The sequence below is a fragment of the Scyliorhinus torazame genome, chromosome 26 (assembly GCF_047496885.1).
Source record: "Scyliorhinus torazame isolate Kashiwa2021f chromosome 26, sScyTor2.1, whole genome shotgun sequence".
In the NCBI taxonomy this organism is placed as follows: Eukaryota; Metazoa; Chordata; class Chondrichthyes; order Carcharhiniformes; family Scyliorhinidae; genus Scyliorhinus; species Scyliorhinus torazame.
Genome location: NC_092732.1, coordinates 36,111,421 through 36,135,580, shown reverse-complemented (window position 1 = coordinate 36,135,580; position 24,160 = coordinate 36,111,421). Strand labels below are relative to the sequence as shown.

General features: G+C 59.9%; 1 protein-coding gene across 1 annotated transcript in view; it reads left to right on the top strand.

Moving 5' to 3' along the window:
* The window catches only part of LOC140402971 (hepatoma-derived growth factor-like), a 91,060-nt gene that overhangs the window by 50,245 nt on the left and 16,655 nt on the right, over positions 1 to 24,160 (top strand). The window contains 1 exon segment of the mRNA XM_072490622.1: positions 485 to 679. Coding sequence (XP_072346723.1) covers positions 485 to 679 — 195 coding nt within the window.

Genomic DNA, 24,160 nt, shown 5'->3' with positions numbered 1-24,160 from the left:
TCTCTCTCTCCCCGTCTCTCTCTCCCCGTCTTGCTCTCTCTCTCTCTCCCCGTCTCTCTCTCTCTCTCTCTCTCTCTCTCTCTCTCCCCGTCTCTTTCTCTCTCTCTCTCTCTCTCTCTCTCCCTGTCTCTCTCTCTCTCGCCCCGTCTCTCTCTCTCTCTCTCGCCCCGTCTCTCTCTCTCTCTCTCGCCCCGTCTCTCTCTCTCTCTCGCCCCGTCTCTCTCTCTCTCTCTCGCCCCGTCTCTCTCTCCCTCTCGCCCCGTCTCGCTCCCTCTCGCCCCGTCTCTCTCGCTCCCTCTCGCCCCGTCTCTCTCTCTCTCTCGCCCCGTCTCTCTCTCTCTCTCGCCCCGTCTCTCTCTCTCTCTCGCCCCGTCTCTCTCTCTCGCCCCGTCTCTCTCTCTCTGCCTCGCTCTGACGGTTTTTGCCTCCCTGGCTGCGACCCTGCCCCTCCCCCCGCTTGACCCTCCCCCTCTCTGTGTTCCAGCTGTGCCCAAAGCGACCCTGTGATTCCAAGGAGGGGGAACAAGAGGATGGAGGCCCGGACACCGGGGAGGAAAGCCAGCCTGTTGCAGCCCCGGAGGGCGAGGAGGAGAAGGAGAATAACTCCGCTGTGACCCCCAGTGAGAAGGCAGAGAGCGAGGTGGCTAATGCAACAGAACCTCAGAAGAAGGGAGAGGGGGTAAGGAGACCCCCTGCTCTCCTCACAAACCTCACCGTGGAGTTCAACCGGACTGAGCCCACTCCAGATCCCCTGCCCCGTTAATTAAAGCTGCTCTGGGATGGGAGCGGTGGGCTTGAGGCACGTTCTGGGTATGTGCCCTGTGCCCAGAGTGCAGCGTGTTTGGGCACAGTGTGAGGTGGCAGAACTCCTCGCCCCTACACCCCTCCCTATCTCTGTAACCTCCTCCATCCCCTACACCCCCTCCCTATCTCTGTAACCTCCTCCAGCCCCAACACCCCCTCCCTATCTCTGTAACCTCATCCAGCCCCGACACCCCCTCCCTATCTCTGTAACCCCCTCCAGCCCCTACACCCCCTCCCTATCTCTGTAACCTCCTCCAGTCCCTACCCCCCTCCCTATCTCTGTAACCTCCTCCAGCTCCTACACCCCCTCCCTATCTCTGTAACCTCCTCCAGTCCCTACACCTCCTCCCTATCTCTGTAACCTCCTCCAGTCCCTACACCCCCTCCCTATCTCTGTAACCTCCTCCAGCCCCTACACCCCCTCCCTATCTCTGTAACCTCCTCCAGCCCCTACACCCCCTCCCTATCTCTGTAACCTCCTCCAGCCCCTACACCCCCTCCCTATCTCTGTCACCTCCTCCAGCCCCTACACCCCCTCCCTATCTCTGTAACCTCCTCCAGCCCCTACACCCCCTCCCTATCTCTGTAACCTGCTCCAGTCCCTACCCCCCTCCCTATCTCTGTAACCTCCTCCAGCTCCTACACCCCCTCCCTATCTCTGTAACCTCCTCCAGTCCCTACACCCCCTCCCTATCTCTGTAACCTCCTCCAGCCCCTACACCCCCTCCCTATCTCTGTAACCTCCTCCAGCCCCTACACCCCCTCCCTATCTCTGTAACCTCCAGCCCCTATACCCCCTCCCTATCTCTGTAACCTCCTCCAGCCTCTACACCCTCTCCCTATCTCTGTAACCTCCTCCAGCTCCTACACCCCCTCCCTATCTCTGTAACCTCCTCCAGCCCCTACACCCCCTCCCTATCTCTGTAACCTCCTCCAGCCCCTACACCCCCTCCCTATCTCTGTAACCTCCTCCAGCCCCTACACCCCCTCCCTATCTCTGTAACCTCCAGCCCCTACACCCCCTCCCTATCTCTGTAACCTCCTCCAGCCTCTACACCCTCTCCCTATCTCTGTAACCTCCTCCAGCCCCTACACCCCCTCCCTATCCCTGTAACCTCCTCCATCCCCCTACACCCTCTCCCTATCCCTATCTCTGTAACCTCCTCCAGCCCCTACACCCCCTCCCTATCTCTGTAACCTCCTCCAGCCCCTACACCCCCTCCCTATCTCTGTAACCTCCAGCCCCTACACCCCCTCCCTATCTCTGTAACCTCCTCCAGCCCCTACACCCCCTCCCTATCTCTGTAACCTCCAGCCCCTACACCCCCTCCCTATCTCTGTAACCTCCTCCAGCCCCTACACCCCCTCCCTATCTCTGTAACCTCCTCCAGCCCATACCCCCCTCCCTATCTCTGAAACCTCCTCCAGCCCCTGCGCCCCCTCCCTATCTCTGTAACCTCCTCCAGCCCCTACACCCCCTCCCTATCTCTGTAACCTCCTCCAGCCCCGACACCCCCTCCCTATCTCTGTAACCTCCTCCTGCCCCTACACCCCCTCCCTATCTCTGTAACCTGCTCCAGCCCCTACACCCCCTCCCTATCTCTGTAACCTCCTCCAGCCCCTACACCCCCTCCCTATCTCTCTAACATCCTCCAGCCCCTACACCCCCTCCCTATCTCTGTAGCCTCCTCCAGCCCCTACACCCCCTCCCTATCTCTAACCTCCTCCAGTCCCTACACCCCCTCCCTATCTCTGGAACCTCCTCCAGCCCCATACACCCCCTCCCTATCTCTGTAACCTCCTCCAGTCCCTACACCCCCTCCCTATCTCTGTAACCTCCTCCAGCCCCATACACCCCCTCCCTATCTCTCTAACATCCTCCAGCTCCTGCACCCCCTCCCTATCTCTGTAGCCTCCTCCAGCCCCTACACCCCCTCCCTATCACTGTAACCTCCTCCAGCCCCTACACCCCCTCCCTATCTCTGTAACCTCCTCCAGCCCCTACACTCCCTCCCTATCTCTGTAACCTCCTCCAGCCCCTACACCCCCTCCCTATCTCTGTAACCTCCCCCAGCCTCGACACCCCCTCCCTATCTCTGTAATCTTCCAGCCCCCTACACACCCTCCCTATCTGTGTAACCCCCTCCAGCCCCTACACCCCCTCCCTATCTCTGTAACCTCCTCCAGCCCCTACACCCCCTCCCTATCTCTGTAACCTCCTTCAGCCCCTACACCCCCTCCCTATCTCTGTAACCTCCCCCAGCCTCGACACCCCCTCCCTATCTCTGTAATCTTCCAGCCCGCTACACACCCTCCCTATCTGTGTAACCCCCTCCAGCCCCTACACCCCCTCCCTATCTCTGTAACCTCCTCCAGCCCCTACACCCCCTCCCTATCTCTGTAACCTCCTCCAGCCCCTACACCCCCTCCCTATCTCTCTAACATCCTCCAGCCCCTACACCCCCTCCCTATCTCTGTAGCCTCCTCCAGCCCCTACACCCCCTCCCTATCTCTAACCTCCTCCAGTCACTACACCCCCTCCCTATCTCTGGAACCTCCTCCAGCCCCATACACCCCCTCCCTATCTCTGGAACCTCCTCCAGTCCCTACACCCCCTCCCTATCTCTGTAACCTCCTCCAGCCCCATACACCCCCTCCCTATCTCTCTAACATCCTCCAGCTCCTGCACCCCCTCCCTATCTCTGTAGCCTCCTCCAGCCCCTACACCCCCTCCCTATCACTGTAACCTCCTCCAGCCCCTACACCCCCTCCCTATCTCTGTAACCTCCTCCAGCCCCTGCACTCCCTCCCTATCTCTGTAACCTCCTCCAGCCCCTACACCCCCTCCCTATCTCTGTAACCTCCCCCAGCCTCGACACCCCCTCCCTATCTCTGTAATCTTCCAGCCCCCTACACACCCTCCCTATCTGTGTAACCCCCTCCAGCCCCTACACCCCCTCCCTATCTCTGTAACCTCCTCCAGCCCCTACACCCCCTCCCTATCTCTGTAACCTCCTTCAGCCCCTACACCCCCTCCCTATCTCTGTAACCTCCTCCAGCTCCTACACCCCCTCCCTATCTCTGTAACCCCCTCCAGCCCCTACACCCCCTCCCTATCTCTGTAACCTCCTCCAGCCCCTACACCCCCTCCCTATCTCTGTAACCACCTCCAGCCCCTCCATCCCCCCCTCCCTATCTCTGGAACCTCCTCCAGCCCCTACACCCCCTCATCTCTGTAACCTCCTCCAGTCCCGACACCCCCTCCCTATCTCTGTAACCTCTTCCAGCCCCTACATCCCCCCTCCCTATCTCTGTAACCTCCTCCGGCCCCTACATCCCCTCCCTATCTCTGTAACCTCCTCCAGCCCCTACACCCCCTCCCTATCTCTGTAACCACCCCCTACACCCCCTCCCTATCTCTGTAACCTCCTCCAGCCCCTACACCCCCTCCCTATCTCTGTAACCTCCTACAGCCCCTACACCCTCTCCCTATCTCTGTAACCTCCTCCAGCCCCTACACCCCCTCCCTATCTCTGTAACCTCCTCCAGCCCCTACACCCCCTCCCTATCTCTGTAACCTCCTCCGGCCCCTACACCCCCTCCCTATCTCTGTAACCTCCTCCAGCTCCCTACACCCCCTCCCTATCTCTGTAACCTCCTCCAGCCCCGACACCCCCCTTCCCTATCTCTGTAACCTCCTCCAGCCCCTACACCCCTCCCTATCTCTGTAACCTCCTCCAGCTCCTACACCCCCTCCCTATCTCTGTAACCTCCTCCAACCCCTACACCCCCTCCCTATCTCTGTAACCTCCTCCAACCCCTACACCCCCTCCCTATCTCTGTAACCTCCTCCAGCCCCTACACCCCCTCCCTAGCTCTGTAACCTCCTCCAGCCCCTACACGACCTCCCTATCTCTGTAACCTCCTCCAGCCCCTACACCCCCTCCCTATCTCTGTAACCTCCTCCAGCTCCCTACACCCCCTCCCTATCTCTGTAACCTCCTCCAGCTCCTACACCCCCTCCCTATCTCTGTAACCTCCTCCAGCCCCTACACCCCCCTCTCTATCTCTGTAACCTCCTCCAGCCCCTACACCCCCTCCCTATCTCTGTAACCTCCTCCAACCCCTACACCCCCTCCCTATCTCTGTAACCTCCTCCAGCCCCTCCACCCCCTCCCTATCTCTGTAACATCCTCCAGTCCCTACACCCCCTACCTATCTCTGTAACCTCCTCCAGCCCCTACACCCCCTCCCTATCTCTGTAACCTCCTCCAGGCCCTACACCCCCCTCCCTATCTCTGTAACCTCCTCCAGCCCCTACACCCCCTCCCTATCTCTGTAACCTCCTCCAGCTCCTACACCCCCCTCCCTATCTCTGTAACCTCCTCCAGTCCCTACACCCCCTCCCTATCTCTGTAACCTCCTCCAGCCCCATACACCCCCTCCCTATCTCTCTAACATCCTCCAGCTCCTGCACCCCCTCCCTATCTCTGTAGCCTCCTCCAGCCCCTACACCCCCTCCCTATCACTGTAACCTCCTCCAGCCCCTACACCCCCTCCCTATCTCTGTAACCTCCTCCAGCCCCTACACTCCCTCCCTATCTCTGTAACCTCCCCCAGCCCCTACACCCCCTCCCTATCTCTGTAACCTCCCCCAGCCTCGACACCCCCTCCCTATCTCTGTAATCTTCCAGCCCCCTACACACCCTCCCTATCTGTGTAACCCCCTCCAGCCCCTACACCCCCTCCCTATCTCTGTAACCTCCTCCAGCCCCTACACCCCCTCCCTATCTCTGTAACCTCCTTCAGCCCCTACACCCCCTCCCTATCTCTGTAACCTCCTCCAGCCCCTACACCCCCTCCCTATCTCTGTAACCTCCTCCAGGCCCTACACCCCCCTCCCTATCTCTGTAACCTCCTCCAGCCCCTACACCCCCTCCCTATCTCTGTAACCTCCTCCAGCTCCGACACCCCCCTCCCTATCTCTGTAACCTCCTCCAGTCCCTACACCCCCTCCCTATCTCTGTAACCTCCTCCAGCCCCATACACCCCCTCCCTATCTCTCTAACATCCTCCAGCTCCTGCACCCCCTCCCTATCTCTGTAGCCTCCTCCAGCCCCTACACCCCCTCCCTATCACTGTAACCTCCTCCAGCCCCTACACCCCCTCCCTATCTCTGTAACCTCCTCCAGCCCCTACACTCCCTCCCTATCTCTGTAACCTCCCCCAGCCCCTACACCCCCTCCCTATCTCTGTAACCTCCCCCAGCCTCGACACCCCCTCCCTATCTCTGTAATCTTCCAGCCCCCTACACACCCTCCCTATCTGTGTAACCCCCTCCAGCCCCTACACCCCCTACCTATCTCTGTAACCTCCTCCAGCCCCTACACCCCCTCCCTATCTCTGTAACCTCCTTCAGCCCCTACACCCCCTCCCTATCTCTGTAACCTCCTCCAGCTCCTACACCCCCTCCCTATCTCTGTAACCCCCTCCAGCCCCTACACCCCCTCCCTATCTCTGTAACCTCCTCCAGCCCCTACATCCCCCCTCCCTATCTCTGTAACCTCCTCCGGCCCCTACATCCCCTCCCTATCTCTGTAACCTCCTCCAGCCCCTACACCCCCTCCCTATCTCTGTAACCAGCCCCTACACCCCCTCCCTATCTCTGTAACCTCCTCCAGCCCCTACACCCCCTCCCTATCTCTGTAACCTCCTACAGCCCCTACACCCCCTCCCTATCTCTGTAACCTCCTCCAGCCCCTACACCCCCTCCCTATCTCTGTAACCTCCTCCAGTCCCGACACCCCCTCCCTATCTCTGTAACCTCTTCCAGCCCCTACATCCCCCCTCCCTATCTCTGTAACCTCCTCCGGCCCCTACATCCCCTCCCTATCTCTGTAACCTCCTCCAGCCCCTACACCCCCTCCCTATCTCTGTAACCAGCCCCTACACCCCCTCCCTATCTCTGTAACCTCCTCCAGCCCCTACAACCCCTCCCTATCTCTGTAACCTCCTACAGCCCCTACACCCTCTCCCTATCTCTGTAACCTCCTCCAGCCCCTACACCCCCTCCCTATCTCTGTAACCTCCTCCAGCCCCTACACCCCCTCCCTATCTCTGTAACCTCCTCCGGCCCCTACACCCCCTCCCTATCTCTGTAACCTCCTCCAGCTCCCTACACCCCCTCCCTATCTCTGTAACCTCCTCCAGCTCCCTACACCCCCTCCCTATCTCTGTAACCTCCTCCAGCCCCGACACCCCCTTCCCTATCTCTGTAACCTCCTCCAGCCCCTACACCCCTCCCTATCTCTGTAACCTCCTCCAGCTCCTACACCCCCTCCCTATCTCTGTAACCTCCTCCAACCCCTACACCCCCTCCCTATCTCTGTAACCTCCTCCAACCCCTACACCCCCTCCCTATCTCTGTAACCTCCTCCAGCCCCTACACCCCCTCCCTAGCTCTGTAACCTCCTCCAGCCCCTACACGACCTCCCTATCTCTGTAACCTCCTCCAGCCCCTACACCCCCTCCCTATCTCTGTAACCTCCTCCAGCTCCCTACACCCCCTCCCTATCTCTGTAACCTCCTCCAGCTCCTACACCCCCTCCCTATCTCTGTAACCTCCTCCAGCCCCTACACCCCCCTCTCTATCTCTGTAACCTCCTCCAACCCCTACACCCCCTCCCTATCTCTGTAACCTCCTCCAACCCCTACACCCCCTCCCTATCTCTGTAACCTCCTCCAGCCCCTCCACCCCCTCCCTATCTCTGTAACCTCCTCCAGCCCCTACACCCCCTCCCTATCTCTGTAACCACCTCCAGCCCCTACATCCCCCCCTCCCTATCTCTGTAACCTCCTCCAGCCCCTACACCCCCTCCCTATCTCTGTAACCTCCTCCAGTCCCGACACCCCCTCCCTATCTCTGTAACCTCTTCCAGCCCCTACATCCCCCCTCCCTATCTCTGTAACCTCCTCCGGCCCCTACATCCCCTCCCTATCTCTGTAACCTCCTCCAGCCCCTACACCCCCTCCCTATCTCTGTAACCAGCCCCTACACCCCCTCCCTATCTCTGTAACCTCCTCCAGCCCCTACACCCCCTCCCTATCTCTGTAACCTCCTACAGCCCCTACACCCTCTCCCTATCTCTGTAACCTCCTCCAGCCCCTACACCCCCTCCCTATCTCTGTAACCTCCTCCAGCCCCTACACCCCCTCCCTATCTCTGTAACCTCCTCCGGCCCCTACACCCCCTCCCTATCTCTGTAACCTCCTCCAGCTCCCTACACCCCCTCCCTATCTCTGTAACCTCCTCCAGCCCCGACACCCCCTTCCCTATCTCTGTAACCTCCTCCAGCCCCTACACCCCTCCCTATCTCTGTAACCTCCTCCAGCTCCTACACCCCCTCCCTATCTCTGTAACCTCCTCCAACCCCTACACCCCCTCCCTATCTCTGTAACCTCCTCCAACCCCTACACCCCCTCCCTATCTCTGTAACCTCCTCCAGCCCCTACACCCCCTCCCTATCTCTGTAACCTCCTCCAGCTCCTACACCCCCTCCCTATCTCTGTAACCCCCTCCAGCCCCTACACCCCCTCCCTATCTCTGTAACCTCCTCCAGCCCCTACACCCCCTCCCTATCTCTGTAACCTCCTCCAGTCCCTACACCCCCTCCCTATCTCTGTAACCTCCTCCAGTCCCGACACCCCCTCCCTATCTCTGTAACCTCTTCCAGCCCCTACATCCCCCCTCCCTATCTCTGTAACCTCCTCCGGCCCCTACATCCCCTCCCTATCTCTGTAACCTCCTCCAGCCCCTACACCCCCTCCCTATCTCTGTAACCAGCCCCTACACCCCCTCCCTATCTCTGTAACCTCCTCCAGCCCCTACACCCCCTCCCTATCTCTGTAACCTCCTACAGCCCCTACACCCTCTCCCTATCTCTGTAACCTCCTCCAGCCCCTACACCCCCTCCCTATCTCTGTAACCTCCTCCAGCCCCTACACCCCCTCCCTATCTCTGTAACCTCCTCCGGCCCCTACACCCCCTCCCTATCTCTGTAACCTCCTCCAGCTCCCTACACCCCCTCCCTATCTCTGTAACCTCCTCCAGCCCCGACACCCCCTTCCCTATCTCTGTAACCTCCTCCAGCCCCTACACCCCTCCCTATCTCTGTAACCTCCTCCAGCTCCTACACCCCCTCCCTATCTCTGTAACCTCCTCCAACCCCTACACCCCCTCCCTATCTCTGTAACCTCCTCCAACCCCTACACCCCCTCCCTATCTCTGTAACCTCCTCCAGCCCCTACACCCCCTCCCTATCTCTGTAACCTCCTCCAGCTCCTACACCCCCTCCCTATCTCTGTAACCCCCTCCAGCCCCTACACCCCCTCCCTATCTCTGTAACCTCCTCCAGCCCCTACACCCCCTCCGTATCACTGTAACCTCCTCCAGCCCCTACACCCCCTCCCTATCTCTGTAACCTCCTCCAGCCCCTACACTCCCTCCCTATCTCTGTAACCTCCCCCAGCCCCTACACCCCCTCCCTATCTCTGTAACCTCCCCCAGCCTCGACACCCCCTCCCTATCTCTGTAATCTTCCAGCCCCCTACACACCCTCCCTATCTGTGTAACCCCCTCCAGCCCCTACACCCCCTCCCTATCTCTGTAACCTCCTCCAGCCCCTACACCCCCTCCCTATCTCTGTAACCTCCTTCAGCCCCTACACCCCCTCCCTATCTCTGTAACCTCCTCCAGCCCCTACACCCCCTCCCTATCTCTGTAACCTCCTCCAGGCCCTACACCCCCCTCCCTATCTCTGTAACCTCCTCCAGCCCCTACACCCCCTCCCTATCTCTGTAACCTCCTCCAGCTCCTACACCCCCCTCCCTATCTCTGTAACCTCCTCCAGTCCCTACACCCCCTCCCTATCTCTGTAACCTCCTCCAGCCCCATACACCCCCTCCCTATCTCTCGAACATCCTCCAGCTCCTGCACCCCCTCCCTATCTCTGTAGCCTCCTCCAGCCCCTACACCCCCTCCCTATCACTGTAACCTCCTCCAGCCCCTACACCCCCTCCCTATCTCTGTAACCTCCTCCAGCCCCTACACTCCCTCCCTATCTCTGTAACCTCCCCCAGCCCCTACACCCCCTCCCTATCTCTGTAACCTCCCCCAGCCTCGACACCCCCTCCCTATCTCTGTAATCTTCCAGCCCCCTACACACCCTCCCTATCTGTGTAACCCCCTCCAGCCCCTACACCCCCTACCTATCTCTGTAACCTCCTCCAGCCCCTACACCCCCTCCCTATCTCTGTAACCTCCTTCAGCCCCTACACCCCCTCCCTATCTCTGTAACCTCCTCCAGCTCCTACACCCCCTCCCTATCTCTGTAACCCCCTCCAGCCCCTACACCCCCTCCCTATCTCTGTAACCTCCTCCAGCCCCTACATCCCCCCTCCCTATCTCTGTAACCTCCTCCGGCCCCTACATCCCCTCCCTATCTCTGTAACCTCCTCCAGCCCCTACACCCCCTCCCTATCTCTGTAACCAGCCCCTACACCCCCTCCCTATCTCTGTAACCTCCTCCAGCCCCTACACCCCCTCCCTATCTCTGTAACCTCCTACAGCCCCTACACCCCCTCCCTATCTCTGTAACCTCCTCCAGCCCCTACACCCCCTCCCTATCTCTGTAACCTCCTCCAGTCCCGACACCCCCTCCCTATCTCTGTAACCTCTTCCAGCCCCTACATCCCCCCTCCCTATCTCTGTAACCTCCTCCGGCCCCTACATCCCCTCCCTATCTCTGTAACCTCCTCCAGCCCCTACACCCCCTCCCTATCTCTGTAACCAGCCCCTACACCCCCTCCCTATCTCTGTAACCTCCTCCAGCCCCTACACCCCCTCCCTATCTCTGTAACCTCCTACAGCCCCTACACCCTCTCCCTATCTCTGTAACCTCCTCCAGCCCCTACACCCCCTCCCTATCTCTGTAACCTCCTCCAGCCCCTACACCCCCTCCCTATCTCTGTAACCTCCTCCGGCCCCTACACCCCCTCCCTATCTCTGTAACCTCCTCCAGCTCCCTACACCCCCTCCCTATCTCTGTAACCTCCTCCAGCCCCGACACCCCCTTCCCTATCTCTGTAACCTCCTCCAGCCCCTACACCCCTCCCTATCTCTGTAACCTCCTCCAGCTCCTACACCCCCTCCCTATCTCTGTAACCTCCTCCAACCCCTACACCCCCTCCCTATCTCTGTAACCTCCTCCAACCCCTACACCCCCTCCCTATCTCTGTAACCTCCTCCAGCCCCTACACCCCCTCCCTAGCTCTGTAACCTCCTCCAGCCCCTACACGACCTCCCTATCTCTGTAACCTCCTCCAGCCCCTACACCCCCTCCCTATCTCTGTAACCTCCTCCAGCTCCCTACACCCCCTCCCTATCTCTGTAACCTCCTCCAGCTCCTACACCCCCTCCCTATCTCTGTAACCTCCTCCAGCCCCTACACCCCCCTCTCTATCTCTGTAACCTCCTCCAACCCCTACACCCCCTCCCTATCTCTGTAACCTCCTCCAACCCCTACACCCCCTCCCTATCTCTGTAACCTCCTCCAGCCCCTCCACCCCCTCCCTATCTCTGTAACCTCCTCCAGCCCCTACACCCCCTCCCTATCTCTGTAACCACCTCCAGCCCCTACATCCCCCCCTCCCTATCTCTGTAACCTCCTCCAGCCCCTACACCCCCTCCCTATCTCTGTAACCTCCTCCAGTCCCGACACCCCCTCCCTATCTCTGTAACCTCTTCCAGCCCCTACATCCCCCCTCCCTATCTCTGTAACCTCCTCCGGCCCCTACATCCCCTCCCTATCTCTGTAACCTCCTCCAGCCCCTACACCCCCTCCCTATCTCTGTAACCAGCCCCTACACCCCCTCCCTATCTCTGTAACCTCCTCCAGCCCCTACACCCCCTCCCTATCTCTGTAACCTCCTACAGCCCCTACACCCTCTCCCTATCTCTGTAACCTCCTCCAGCCCCTACACCCCCTCCCTATCTCTGTAACCTCCTCCAGCCCCTACACCCCCTCCCTATCTCTGTAACCTCCTCCGGCCCCTACACCCCCTCCCTATCTCTGTAACCTCCTCCAGCTCCCTACACCCCCTCCCTATCTCTGTAACCTCCTCCAGCCCCGACACCCCCTTCCCTATCTCTGTAACCTCCTCCAGCCCCTACACCCCTCCCTATCTCTGTAACCTCCTCCAGCTCCTACACCCCCTCCCTATCTCTGTAACCTCCTCCAACCCCTACACCCCCTCCCTATCTCTGTAACCTCCTCCAACCCCTACACCCCCTCCCTATCTCTGTAACCTCCTCCAGCCCCTACACCCCCTCCCTAGCTCTGTAACCTCCTCCAGCCCCTACACGACCTCCCTGTCTCTGTAACCTCCTCCAGCCCCTACACCCCCTCCCTATCTCTGTAACCTCCTCCAGCTCCCTACACCCCCTCCCTATCTCTGTAACCTCCTCCAGCTCCTACACCCCCTCCCTATCTCTGTAACCTCCTCCAGCCCCTACACCCCCCTCTCTATCTCTGTAACCTCCTCCAGCCCCTACACCCCCTCCCTATCTCTGTAACCTCCTCCAGCCCCTACACCCCCCTCTCTATCTCTGTAACCTCCTCCAGCCCCTACACCCCCTCCCTATCTCTGTAACCTCCTCCAACCCCTACACCCCCTCCCTATCTCTGTAACCTCCTCCAGCCCCTCCACCCCCTCCCTATCTCTGTAACCTCCTCCAGTCCCTACACCCCCTCCCTATCTCTGTAACCTCCTCCAGCTCCTACACCCCTTCCCTATCTCTGTAACCTCCTCCAGTCCCTACACCCCCTACCTATCTCTGTAACCTCCTCCAGCCCCTACACCCCCTCCCTATCTCTGTAACCTCCTCCAGGCCCTACACCCCCCTCCCTATCTCTGTAACCTCCTCCAGCCCCTACACCCCCTCCCTATCTCTGTAACCTCCTCCAGCTCCTACACCCCCCTCCCTATCTCTGTAACCTCCTCCAGTCCCTACACCCCCTCCCTATCTCTGTAACCTCCTCCAGCCCCATACACCCCCTCCCTATCTCTCTAACATCCTCCAGCTCCTGCACCCCCTCCCTATCTCTGTAGCCTCCTCCAGCCCCTACACCCCCTCCCTATCACTGTAACCTCCTCCAGCCCCTACACCCCCTCCCTATCTCTGTAACCTCCTCCAGCCCCTACACCCCCTCCCTATCTCTGTAGCCTCCTCCAGCCCCTACACCCCCTCCCTATCACTGTAACCTCCTCCAGCCCCTACACCCCCTCCCTATCTCTGTAACCTCCTCCAGCCCCTACACTCCCTCCCTATCTCTGTAACCTCCCCCAGCCCCTACACCCCCTCCCTATCTCTGTAACCTCCCCCAGCCTCGACACCCCCTCCCTATCTCTGTAATCTTCCAGCCCCCTACACACCCTCCCTATCTGTGTAACCCCCTCCAGCCCCTACACCCCCTCCCTATCTCTGTAACCTCCTCCAGCCCCTACACCCCCTCCCTATCTCTGTAACCTCCTTCAGCCCCTACACCCCCTCCCTATCTCTGTAACCTCTTCCAGCTCCTACACCCCCTCCCTATCTCTGTAACCCCCTCCAGCCCCTACACCCCCTCCCTATCTCTGTAACCTCCTCCAGCCCCTACATCCCCCCTCCCTATCTCTGTAACCTCCTCCGGCCCCTACATCCCCTCCCTATCTCTGTAACCTCCTCCAGCCCCTACACCCCCTCCCTATCTCTGTAACCAGCCCCTACACCCCCTCCCTATCTCTGTAACCTCCTCCAGCCCCTACACCCCCTCCCTATCTCTGTAACCTCCTACAGCCCCTACACCCCCTCCCTATCTCTGTAACCTCCTCCAGCCCCTACACCCCCTCCCTATCTCTGTAACCTCCTCCAGTCCCGACACCCCCTCCCTATCTCTGTAACCTCTTCCAGCCCCTACATCCCCCCTCCCTATCTCTGTGACCTCCTCCGGCCCCTACATCCCCTCCCTATCTCTGTAACCTCCTCCAGCCCCTACACCCCCTCCCTATCTCTGTAACCAGCCCCTACACCCCCTCCCTATCTCTGTAACCTCCTACAGCCCCTACACCCTCTCCCTATCTCTGTAACCTCCTCCAGCCCCTACACCCCCTCCCTATCTCTGTAACCTCCTCCAGCCAATACACCCCCTCCCTATCTCTGTAACCTCCTCCGGCCCCTACACCCCCTCCCTATCTCTGTAACCTCCTCCAGCTCCCTACACCCCCTCCCTATCTCTGTAACCTCCTCCAGCCCCGACACCCCCTTCCCTATCTCTGTAACCTCCTCCAGCCCCTACACCCCTCCCTATCTCTGTAACCTCCTCCAGCTCCTACACCCCCTCCCTATCTCTGTAACCTCCTCCAACCCCTACACCCCCTCCCTATCTCTGTAACCTCCTCCAACCCCTACACCCCCTCCCTATCTCTGTAACCTCCTCCAGCCCCTACACCCCCTCCCTAGCTCTGTAACCTCCTCCAGCCCCTACACGACCTCCCTATCTCTGTAACCTCCTCCAGCCCCTACACCCCCTCCCTATCTCTGTAACCTCCTCCAGCTCCCTACACCCCCTCCCTATCTCTGTAACCTCCTCCAGCTCCTACACCCCCTCCCTATCTCTGTAACCTCCTCCAGCCCCTACACCCCCCTCTCTATCTCTGTAACCTCCTCCAGCCCCTACACCCCCTCCCTATCTCTGTAACCTCCTCCAACCCCTACACCCCCTCCCTATCTCTGTAACCTCCTCCAGCTCCTCCACCCCCTCCCTATCTCTGTAACCTCCTCCAGTCCCTACACCCCCTCCCTATCTCTGTAACCTCCTCCAGCTCCTACACCCCTTCCCTATCTCTGTAACCTCCTCCAGTCCCTACACCCCCTACCTATCTCTGTAACCTCCTCCAGCCCCTACACCCCCTCCCTATCTCTGTAACCTCCTCCAGGCCCTACACCCCCCTCCCTATCTCTGTAACCTCCTCCAGCCCCTACACCCCCCTCCCTATCTCTGTAACCTCCTCCAGTCCCTACACCCCCTCCCTATCTCTGTAACCTCCTCCAGCCCCTACACCCCCTCCCTATCTCTGTAACCTCCTCCAGGCCCTACACCCCCTCCCTATCTCTGTAACCTCCTCCAGCCCCTCCACCCCCTCCCTATCTCTGTAACCTCCTCCAGCCCCTACACCCCCTCCCTATCTCTGTAACCACCTCCAGCCCCTACATCCCCCCCTCCCTATCTCTGTAACCTCCTCCAGCCCCTACACCCCCTCCCTATCTCTGTAACCTCCTCCAGTCCCGACACCCCCTCCCTATCTCTGTAACCTCTTCCAGCCCCTACATCCCCCCTCCCTATCTCTGTAACCTCCTCCGGCCCCTACATCCCCTCCCTATCTCTGTAACCTCCTCCAGCCCCTACACCCCCTCCCTATCTCTGTAACCAGCCCCTACACCCCCTCCCTATCTCTGTAACCTCCTCCAGCCCCTACACCCCCTCCCTATCTCTGTAACCTCCTACAGCCCCTACACCCTCTCCCTATCTCTGTAACCTCCTCCAGCCCCTACACCCCCTCCCTATCTCTGTAACCTCCTCCAGCCCCTACACCCCCTCCCTATCTCTGTAACCTCCTCCGGCCCCTACACCCCCTCCCTATCTCTGTAACCTCCTCCAGCTCCCTACACCCCCTCCCTATCTCTGTAACCTCCTCCAGCCCCGACACCCCCTTCCCTATCTCTGTAACCTCCTCCAGCCCCTACACCCCTCCCTATCTCTGTAACCTCCTCCAGCTCCTACACCCCCTCCCTATCTCTGTAACCTCCTCCAACCCCTACACCCCCTCCCTATCTCTGTAACCTCCTCCAACCCCTACACCCCCTCCCTATCTCTGTAACCTCCTCCAGCCCCTACACCCCCTCCCTAGCTCTGTAACCTCCTCCAGCCCCTACACGACCTCCCTGTCTCTGTAACCTCCTCCAGCCCCTACACCCCCTCCCTATCTCTGTAACCTCCTCCAGCTCCCTACACCCCCTCCCTATCTCTGTAACCTCCTCCAGCTCCTACACCCCCTCCCTATCTCTGTAACCTCCTCCAGCCCCTACACCCCCCTCTCTATCTCTGTAACCTCCTCCAGCCCCTACACCCCCTCCCTATCTCTGTAACCTCCTCCAGCCCCTACACCCCCCTCTCTATCTCTGTAACCTCCTCCAGCCCCTACACCCCCTCCCTATCTCTGTAACCTCCTCCAACCCCTACACCCCCTCCCTATCTCTGTAACCTCCTCCAGCCCCTCCACCCCCTCCCTATCTCTGTAACCTCCTCCAGTCCCTACACCCCCTCCCTATCTCTGTAACCTCCTCCAGCTCCTACACCCCTTCCCTATCTCTGTAACCTCCTCCAGTCCCTACACCCCCTACCTATCTCTGTAACCTCCTCCAGCCCCTACACCCCCTCCCTATCTCTGTAACCTCCTCCAGGCCCTACACCCCCCTCCCTATCTCTGTAACCTCCTCCAGCCCCTACACCCCCTCCCTATCTCTGTAACCTCCTCCAGCTCCTACACCCCCCTCCCTATCTCTGTAACCTCCTCCAGTCCCTACACCCCCTCCCTATCTCTGTAACCTCCTCCAGCCCCATACACCCCCTCCCTATCTCTCTAACATCCTCCAGCTCCTGCACCCCCTCCCTATCTCTGTAGCCTCCTCCAGCCCCTACACCCCCTCCCTATCACTGTAACCTCCTCCAGCCCCTACACCCCCTCCCTATCTCTGTAACCTCCTCCAGCCCCTACACCCCCTCCCTATCTCTGTAGCCTCCTCCAGCCCCTACACCCCCTCCCTATCACTGTAACCTCCTCCAGCCCCTACACCCCCTCCCTATCTCTGTAACCTCCTCCAGCCCCTACACTCCCTCCCTATCTCTGTAACCTCCCCCAGCCCCTACACCCCCTCCCTATCTCTGTAACCTCCCCCAGCCTCGACACCCCCTCCCTATCTCTGTAATCTTCCAGCCCCCTACACACCCTCCCTATCTGTGTAACCCCCTCCAGCCCCTACACCCCCTCCCTATCTCTGTAACCTCCTCCAGCCCCTACACCCCCTCCCTATCTCTGTAACCTCCTTCAGCCCCTACACCCCCTCCCTATCTCTGTAACCTCTTCCAGCTCCTACACCCCCTCCCTATCTCTGTAACCCCCTCCAGCCCCTACACCCCCTCCCTATCTCTGTAACCTCCTCCAGCCCCTACATCCCCCCTCCCTATCTCTGTAACCTCCTCCGGCCCCTACATCCCCTCCCTATCTCTGTAACCTCCTCCAGCCCCTACACCCCCTCCCTATCTCTGTAACCAGCCCCTACACCCCCTCCCTATCTCTGTAACCTCCTCCAGCCCCTACACCCCCTCCCTATCTCTGTAACCTCCTACAGCCCCTACACCCCCTCCCTATCTCTGTAACCTCCTCCAGCCCCTACACCCCCTCCCTATCTCTGTAACCTCCTCCAGTCCCGACACCCCCTCCCTATCTCTGTAACCTCTTCCAGCCCCTACATCCCCCCTCCCTATCTCTGTGACCTCCTCCGGCCCCTACATCCCCTCCCTATCTCTGTAACCTCCTCCAGCCCCTACACCCCCTCCCTATCTCTGTAACCAGCCCCTACACCCCCTCCCTATCTCTGTAACCTCCTACAGCCCCTACACCCTCTCCCTATCTCTGTAACCTCCTCCAGCCCCTACACCCCCTCCCTATCTCTGTAACCTCCTCCAGCCCCTACACCCCCTCCCTATCTCTGTAACCTCCTCCGGCCCCTACACCCCCTCCCTATCTCTGTAACCTCCTCCAGCTCCCTACACCCCCTCCCTATCTCTGTAACCTCCTCCAGCCCCGACACCCCCTTCCCTATCTCTGTAACCTCCTCCAGCCCCTACACCCCTCCCTATCTCTGTAACCTCCTCCAGCTCCTACACCCCCTCCCTATCTCTGTAACCTCCTCCAACCCCTACACCCCCTCCCTATCTCTGTAACCTCCTCCAACCCCTACACCCCCTCCCTATCTCTGTAACCTCCTCCAGCCCCTACACCCCCTCCCTAGCTCTGTAACCTCCTCCAGCCCCTACACGACCTCCCTATCTCTGTAACCTCCTCCAGCCCCTACACCCCCTCCCTATCTCTGTAACCTCCTCCAGCTCCCTACACCCCCTCCCTATCTCTGTAACCTCCTCCAGCTCCTACACCCCCTCCCTATCTCTGTAACCTCCTCCAGCCCCTACACCCCCCTCTCTATCTCTGTAACCTCCTCCAGCCCCTACACCCCCTCCCTATCTCTGTAACCTCCTCCAACCCCTACACCCCCTCCCTATCTCTGTAACCTCCTCCAGCTCCTCCACCCCCTCCCTATCTCTGTAACCTCCTCCAGTCCCTACACCCCCTCCCTATCTCTGTAACCTCCTCCAGCTCCTACACCCCTTCCCTATCTCTGTAACCTCCTCCAGTCCCTACACCCCCTACCTATCTCTGTAACCTCCTCCAGCCCCTACACCCCCTCCCTATCTCTGTAACCTCCTCCAGGCCCTACACCCCCCTCCCTATCTCTGTAACCTCCTCCAGCCCCTACACCCCCTCCCTATCTCTGTAACCTCCTCCAGCTCCTACACCCCCCTCCCTATCTCTGTAACCTCCTCCAGTCCCTACACCCCCTCCCTATCTCTGTAACCTCCTCCAGCCCCTACACCCCCTCCCTATCTCTGTAACCTCCTCCAGGCCCTACACCCCCTCCCTATCTCTGTAACCTCCTCCAGCCCCTACACCCCCTCCCTATCTCTGTAACCTCCTCCAGGCCCTACAACCCCCTCCCTATCTCTGTAACCTCCTCCTGCCCCTACACCCCCTCCCTATCTCTGAAACCTCCTCCACCCCCTACACCCCCTCCCTATCTCTGTAACCTCCTCCAGCCCCTACACCCCCTCCCTATCCCTGTAACCTCCTCCAGCCGCTACACCCCCTCCCTATCTCTGTAACCTCCTCCAGCCCATACACCCCCTCCATATCTCTGTAACCTCCTCCAGCCCCGACACCCCCTCCCTATCTCTGTAACCTGCTCCAGTCCCCTACACCCCCTCCCTATCTCTGTAACCCCCTCCAGCCCCTACACCCCCTCCCTATCTCTGTAACCTCCTCCAGCCCCTACACCCCCTCCCTATCTCTGTAACCTCCGCCAGCCCCGACACCCCCTGCCTATCTCTGTAACCTCCCCCAGCCCCTACACCTCCTCCCTATCTCTGTAACCTCCTCCAGCCCCTACACCCCCCTCCCTATCTCTGTAACCTCCTCCAGCCCCTACACCCCCTCCCTATCTCTGTAACCTCCTCCAGCCCCTACACCCCCTCCCTATCTCTGTAACCTCCTCCAGCCCCTACACCCCCTCCCTATCTCTGTAACCTCCTCCAGCCCCTACACCCCCTCCCTATCTCTGTAACCTCCTCCAGCCCCCTACACCCCCTCCCTATCTCTGTAACCTCCAGCAACTACAATCCCTCCCTATCTCTGTAACCTCCTCCAGCCCCCCAACCCCCTCCCTATCTCTGTAACCTCCTCCAGCCCCTACACCCCCTCCCTCTCTCTGTAACCTCCTCCAGCCCCTACACCCCCTCCCAAGCTCTGTATCCACCTCCAGCCCCTACACACCCTCCCTATCTCTAACCCTTTCCAGCCCCTACACCCCCTCCCCATCTCTGTAACCTCCTCCAGCCCCTACACCCCCTCCCTATCTCTGTAGCCTCCTCCAGCCCCTACACCCCCTCCCTATCTGTAACCTCCTCCAGCCCCTACACCCCCTCCCTATCTCTGTAACCTCCTCCAGCCTCCACTCCCTCCCTATCTCTAACCTCCTCCAGTCCCTACACCCCCTCCCTATCTCTGTATCCTCCTCCAGCCCCATACACCCCCTCCCTATCTCTATAACCTCCTCCAGTCCCGACACCCCCTCCCTATCTCTGTAACCTCCTCCAGCCCCATACACCCCCTCCCTATCTCTCTAACATCCTCCAGCTCCTACACCCCCTCCCTATCTCTGTAGCCTCCTCCAGCCCCTACACCCCCTCCCTATCACTGTAACCTCCTCCAGCCCCAACAGCCCCTCCCTATCTCTGTAACCTCCTCCAGCCCCTACACTCCCTCCCTATCTCTGTAACCTCCTCCAGGCCCTACACCCCTTCCCTATCTCTGTAACCTCCTCCAGCCTCTACGCCCCTTCCCTATCTCTGTAACCTCCTCCAACCCTACCCCTGTCCCTATCTCTGTAACCTCCTCCAGCCCCTACACCCCCTCCCTATCTCTGTAACCTCCTGCAGCCCCTACACCCGCTCCCTATCTCTGTAACCTCCTCCGGCCCCCACACTCCCTCCCTATCTGTGTAACCTCCACCAGCCCCGACACCCCCTCCCTATCTCTGTAACCTCCTCCAGCCCCTACACCCCCTCCCTATCTCTGTAGCCTCCTCCAGCCCCTACACCCCCTCACTATCTCTAACCTCCTCCAGTCCCTACACCCCCTCCCTATCTCTGGAACCTCCTCCAGCCCCATACACCCCCTCCCTATCTCTGTAACCTCCTCCAGTCCCTACACCCCCTCCCTATCTCTGTAACCTCCTCCAGCCCCATACACCCCCTCCCTATCTCTCTAACATCCTCCAGCTCCTGCACCCCCTCCCTATCTCTGTAGCCTCCTCCAGCCCCTACACCCCCTCCCTATCACTGTAACCTCCTCCAGCCCCTACACCCCCTCCCTATCTCTGTAACCTCCTCCAGCTCCTACACCCCCTCCCTATCTCTGTAACCTCCTCCAGCCCCTACACCCCCCTCTCTATCTCTGTAACCTCCTCCAGCCCCTACACCCCCTCCCTATCTCTGTAACCTCCTCCAACCCCTACACCCCCTCCCTATCTCTGTAACCTCCACCCCCTCCCTATCTCTGTAACCTCCTCCAGTCCCTACACCCCCTCCCTATCTCTGTAACCTCCTCCAGCTCCTACACCCCTTCCCTATCTCTGTAACCTCCTCCAGTCCCTACACCCCCTACCTATCTCTGTAACCTCCTCCAGCCCCTACACCCCCTCCCTATCTCTGTAACCTCCTCCAGGCCCTACACCCCCCTCCCTATCTCTGTAACCTCCTCCAGTCCCTACACCCCCTCCCTATCTCTGTAACCTCCTCCAGCCCCTATACCCCCTCCCTATCTCTGTAACCTCCTCCAGGCCCTACACCCCCCTCCCTATCTCTGTAACCTCCTCCAGCCCCTACACCCCCTCCCTATCTCTGTAACCTCCTCCAGGCCCTACAACCCCCTCCCTATCTCTGTAACCTCCTCCTGCCCCTACACCCCCTCCCTATCTCTGAAACCTCCTCCACCCCCTACACCCCCTCCCTATCTCTGTAACCTCCTCCAGCCCCTACACCCCCTCCCTATCCCTGTAACCTCCTCCAGCCGCTACACCCCCTCCCTATCTCTGTAACCTCCTCCAGCCCATACACCCCCTCCATATCTCTGTAACCTCCTCCAGCCCCGACACCCCCTCCCTATCTCTGTAACCTGCTCCAGTCCCCTACACCCCCTCCCTATCTCTGTAACCCCCTCCAGCCCCTACACCCCCTCCCTATCTCTGTAACCTCCTCCAGCCCCTACACCCCCTCCCTATCTCTGTAACCTCCGCCAGCCCCGACACCCCCTGCCTATCTCTGTAACCTCCCCCAGCCCCTACACCTCCTCCCTATCTCTGTAACCTCCTCCAGCCCCTACACCCCCCTCCCTATCTCTGTAACCTCCTCCAGCCCCTACACCTCCTCCCTATCTCTGTAACCTCCTCCAGCCCCTACACCCCCTCCCTATCTCTGTAACCTCCTCCAGCCCCCTACACCCCCTCCCTATCTCTGTAACCTCCAGCAACTACAATCCCTCCCTATCTCTGTAACCTCCTCCAGCCCCCCAACCCCCTCCCTATCTCTGTAACCTCCTCCAGCCCCTACACACCCTCCCAAGCTCTGTATCCACCTCCAGCCCCTACGCCCCCTCCCTATCTCTGTAACCTCCTCCAGCCCCTACACCCCCTCCCTATCTCTGTAGCCTCCTCCAGCCCCTACACCCCCTCCCTATCTGTAACCTCCTCCAGCCCCTACACCCCCTCCCTATCTCTGTAACCTCCTCCAGCCTCCACTCCCTCCCTATCTCTAACCTCCTCCAGTCCCTACACCCCCTCCCTATCTCTGTATCCTCCTCCAGCCCCATACATCCCCTCCCTATCTCTGTAAGCTCCTCCAGTCCCGACACCCCCTCCCTATCTCTGTAACCTCCTCCAGCCCCATACACCCCCTCCCTATCTCTCTAACATCCTCCAGCTCCTACACCCCCTCCCTATCTCTGTAGCCTCCTCCAGCCCCTACACACCCTCCCTATCACTGTAACCTCCTCCAGCCCCAACAGCCCCTCCCTATCTCTGTAACCTCCTCCAGCCCCTACACTCCCTCCCTATCTCTGTAACCTCCTCCAGGCCCTACACCCCTTCCCTATCTCTGTAACCTCCTCCAGCCTCTACGCCCCTTCCCTATCTCTGTAACCTCCTCCAGCCCTACCCCTGTCCCTATCTCTGTAACCTCCTCCAGCCCCTACACCCCCTCCCTATCTCTGTAACCTCCTGCAGCCCCTACACCCCCTCCCTATCTCTGTAACCTCCTCCGGCCCCCACACTCCCTCCCTATCTGTGTAACCTCCACCAGCCCCGACACCCCCTCCCTATCTCTGTAACCTCCTCCAGCCCCTACACCCCCTCCCTATCTCTGTAGCCTCCTCCAGCCCCTACACCCCCTCACTATCTCTAACCTCCTCCAGTCCCTACACCCCCTCCCTATCTCTGGAACCTCCTCCAGCCCCATACACCCCCTCCCTATCTCTGTAACCTCCTCCAGTCCTTACACCCCCTCCCTATCTCTGTAACCTCCTCCAGCCCCATACACCCCCTCCCTATCTCTCTAACATCCTCCAGCTCCTGCACCCCCTCCCTATCTCTGTAGCCTCCTCCAGCCCCTACACCCCCTCCCTATCACTGTAACCTCCTCCAGCCCCTACACCCCCTCCCTATCTCTGTAACCTCCTCCAGCCCCTACACTCCCTCCCTATCTCTGTAACCTCCTCCAGCCCCTACACCCCCTCCCTATCTCTGTAACCTCCCCCAGCCTCGACACCCCCTCCCTATCTCTGTAATCTTCCAGCCCCCTACACACCCTCCCTATCTGTGTAACCCCCTCCAGCCCCTACACCCCCTCCCTATCTCTGTAACCTCCTCCAGCCCCTACACCCCCTCCCTATCTCTGTAACCTCCTCCAGGCCCTACAACCCCCTCCCTATCTCTGTAACCTCCTCCTGCCCCTACACCCCCTCCCTATCTCTGAAACCTCCTCCACCCCCTACACCCCCTCCCTATCTCTGTAACCTCCTCCAGCCCCTACACCCCCTCCCTATCCCTGTAACCTCCTCCAGCCGCTACACCCCCTCCCTATCTCTGTAACCTCCTCCAGCCCCTACACCCCCTCCATATCTCTGTAACCTCCTCCAGCCCCGACACCCCCTCCCTATCTCTGTAACCTGCTCCAGTCCCCTACACCCCCTCCCTATCTCTGTAACCCCCTCCAGCCCCTACACCCCCTCCCTATCTCTGTAACCTCCTCCAGCCCCTACACCCCCTCCCTATCTCTGTAACCTCCTCCAGCCCCGACACCCCCTGCCTATCTCTGTAACCTCCCCCAGCCCCTACACCTCCTCCCTATCTCTGTAACCTCCTCCAGCCCCTACACCCCCCTCCCTATCTCTGTAACCTCCTCCAGCCCCGACACCCCCTCCCTATCTCTGTAACCTCCTCCAGCCCCTACACCCCCTCCCTATCTCTGTAACCTCCTCCAGCCCCTACACCCCCTCCCTATCTCTGTAACCTCCTCCAGCCCCCTACACCCCCTCCCTATCTCTGTAACCTCCAGCAACTACAATCCCTCCCTATCTCTGTAACCTCCTCCAGCCCCCCAACCCCCTCCCTATCTCTGTAACCTCCTCCAGCCCCTACACTCCCTCCCAACCTCTGTATCCACCTCCAGCCCCTACACACCCTCCCTATCTCTAACCTCCTCCAGCCCCTACACCCCCTCCCCATCTCTGTAACCTCCTCCAGCCCCTACACCCCCTCCCTATCTCTGTAGCCTCCTCCAGCCCCTACACCCCCTCCCTATCTGTAACCTCC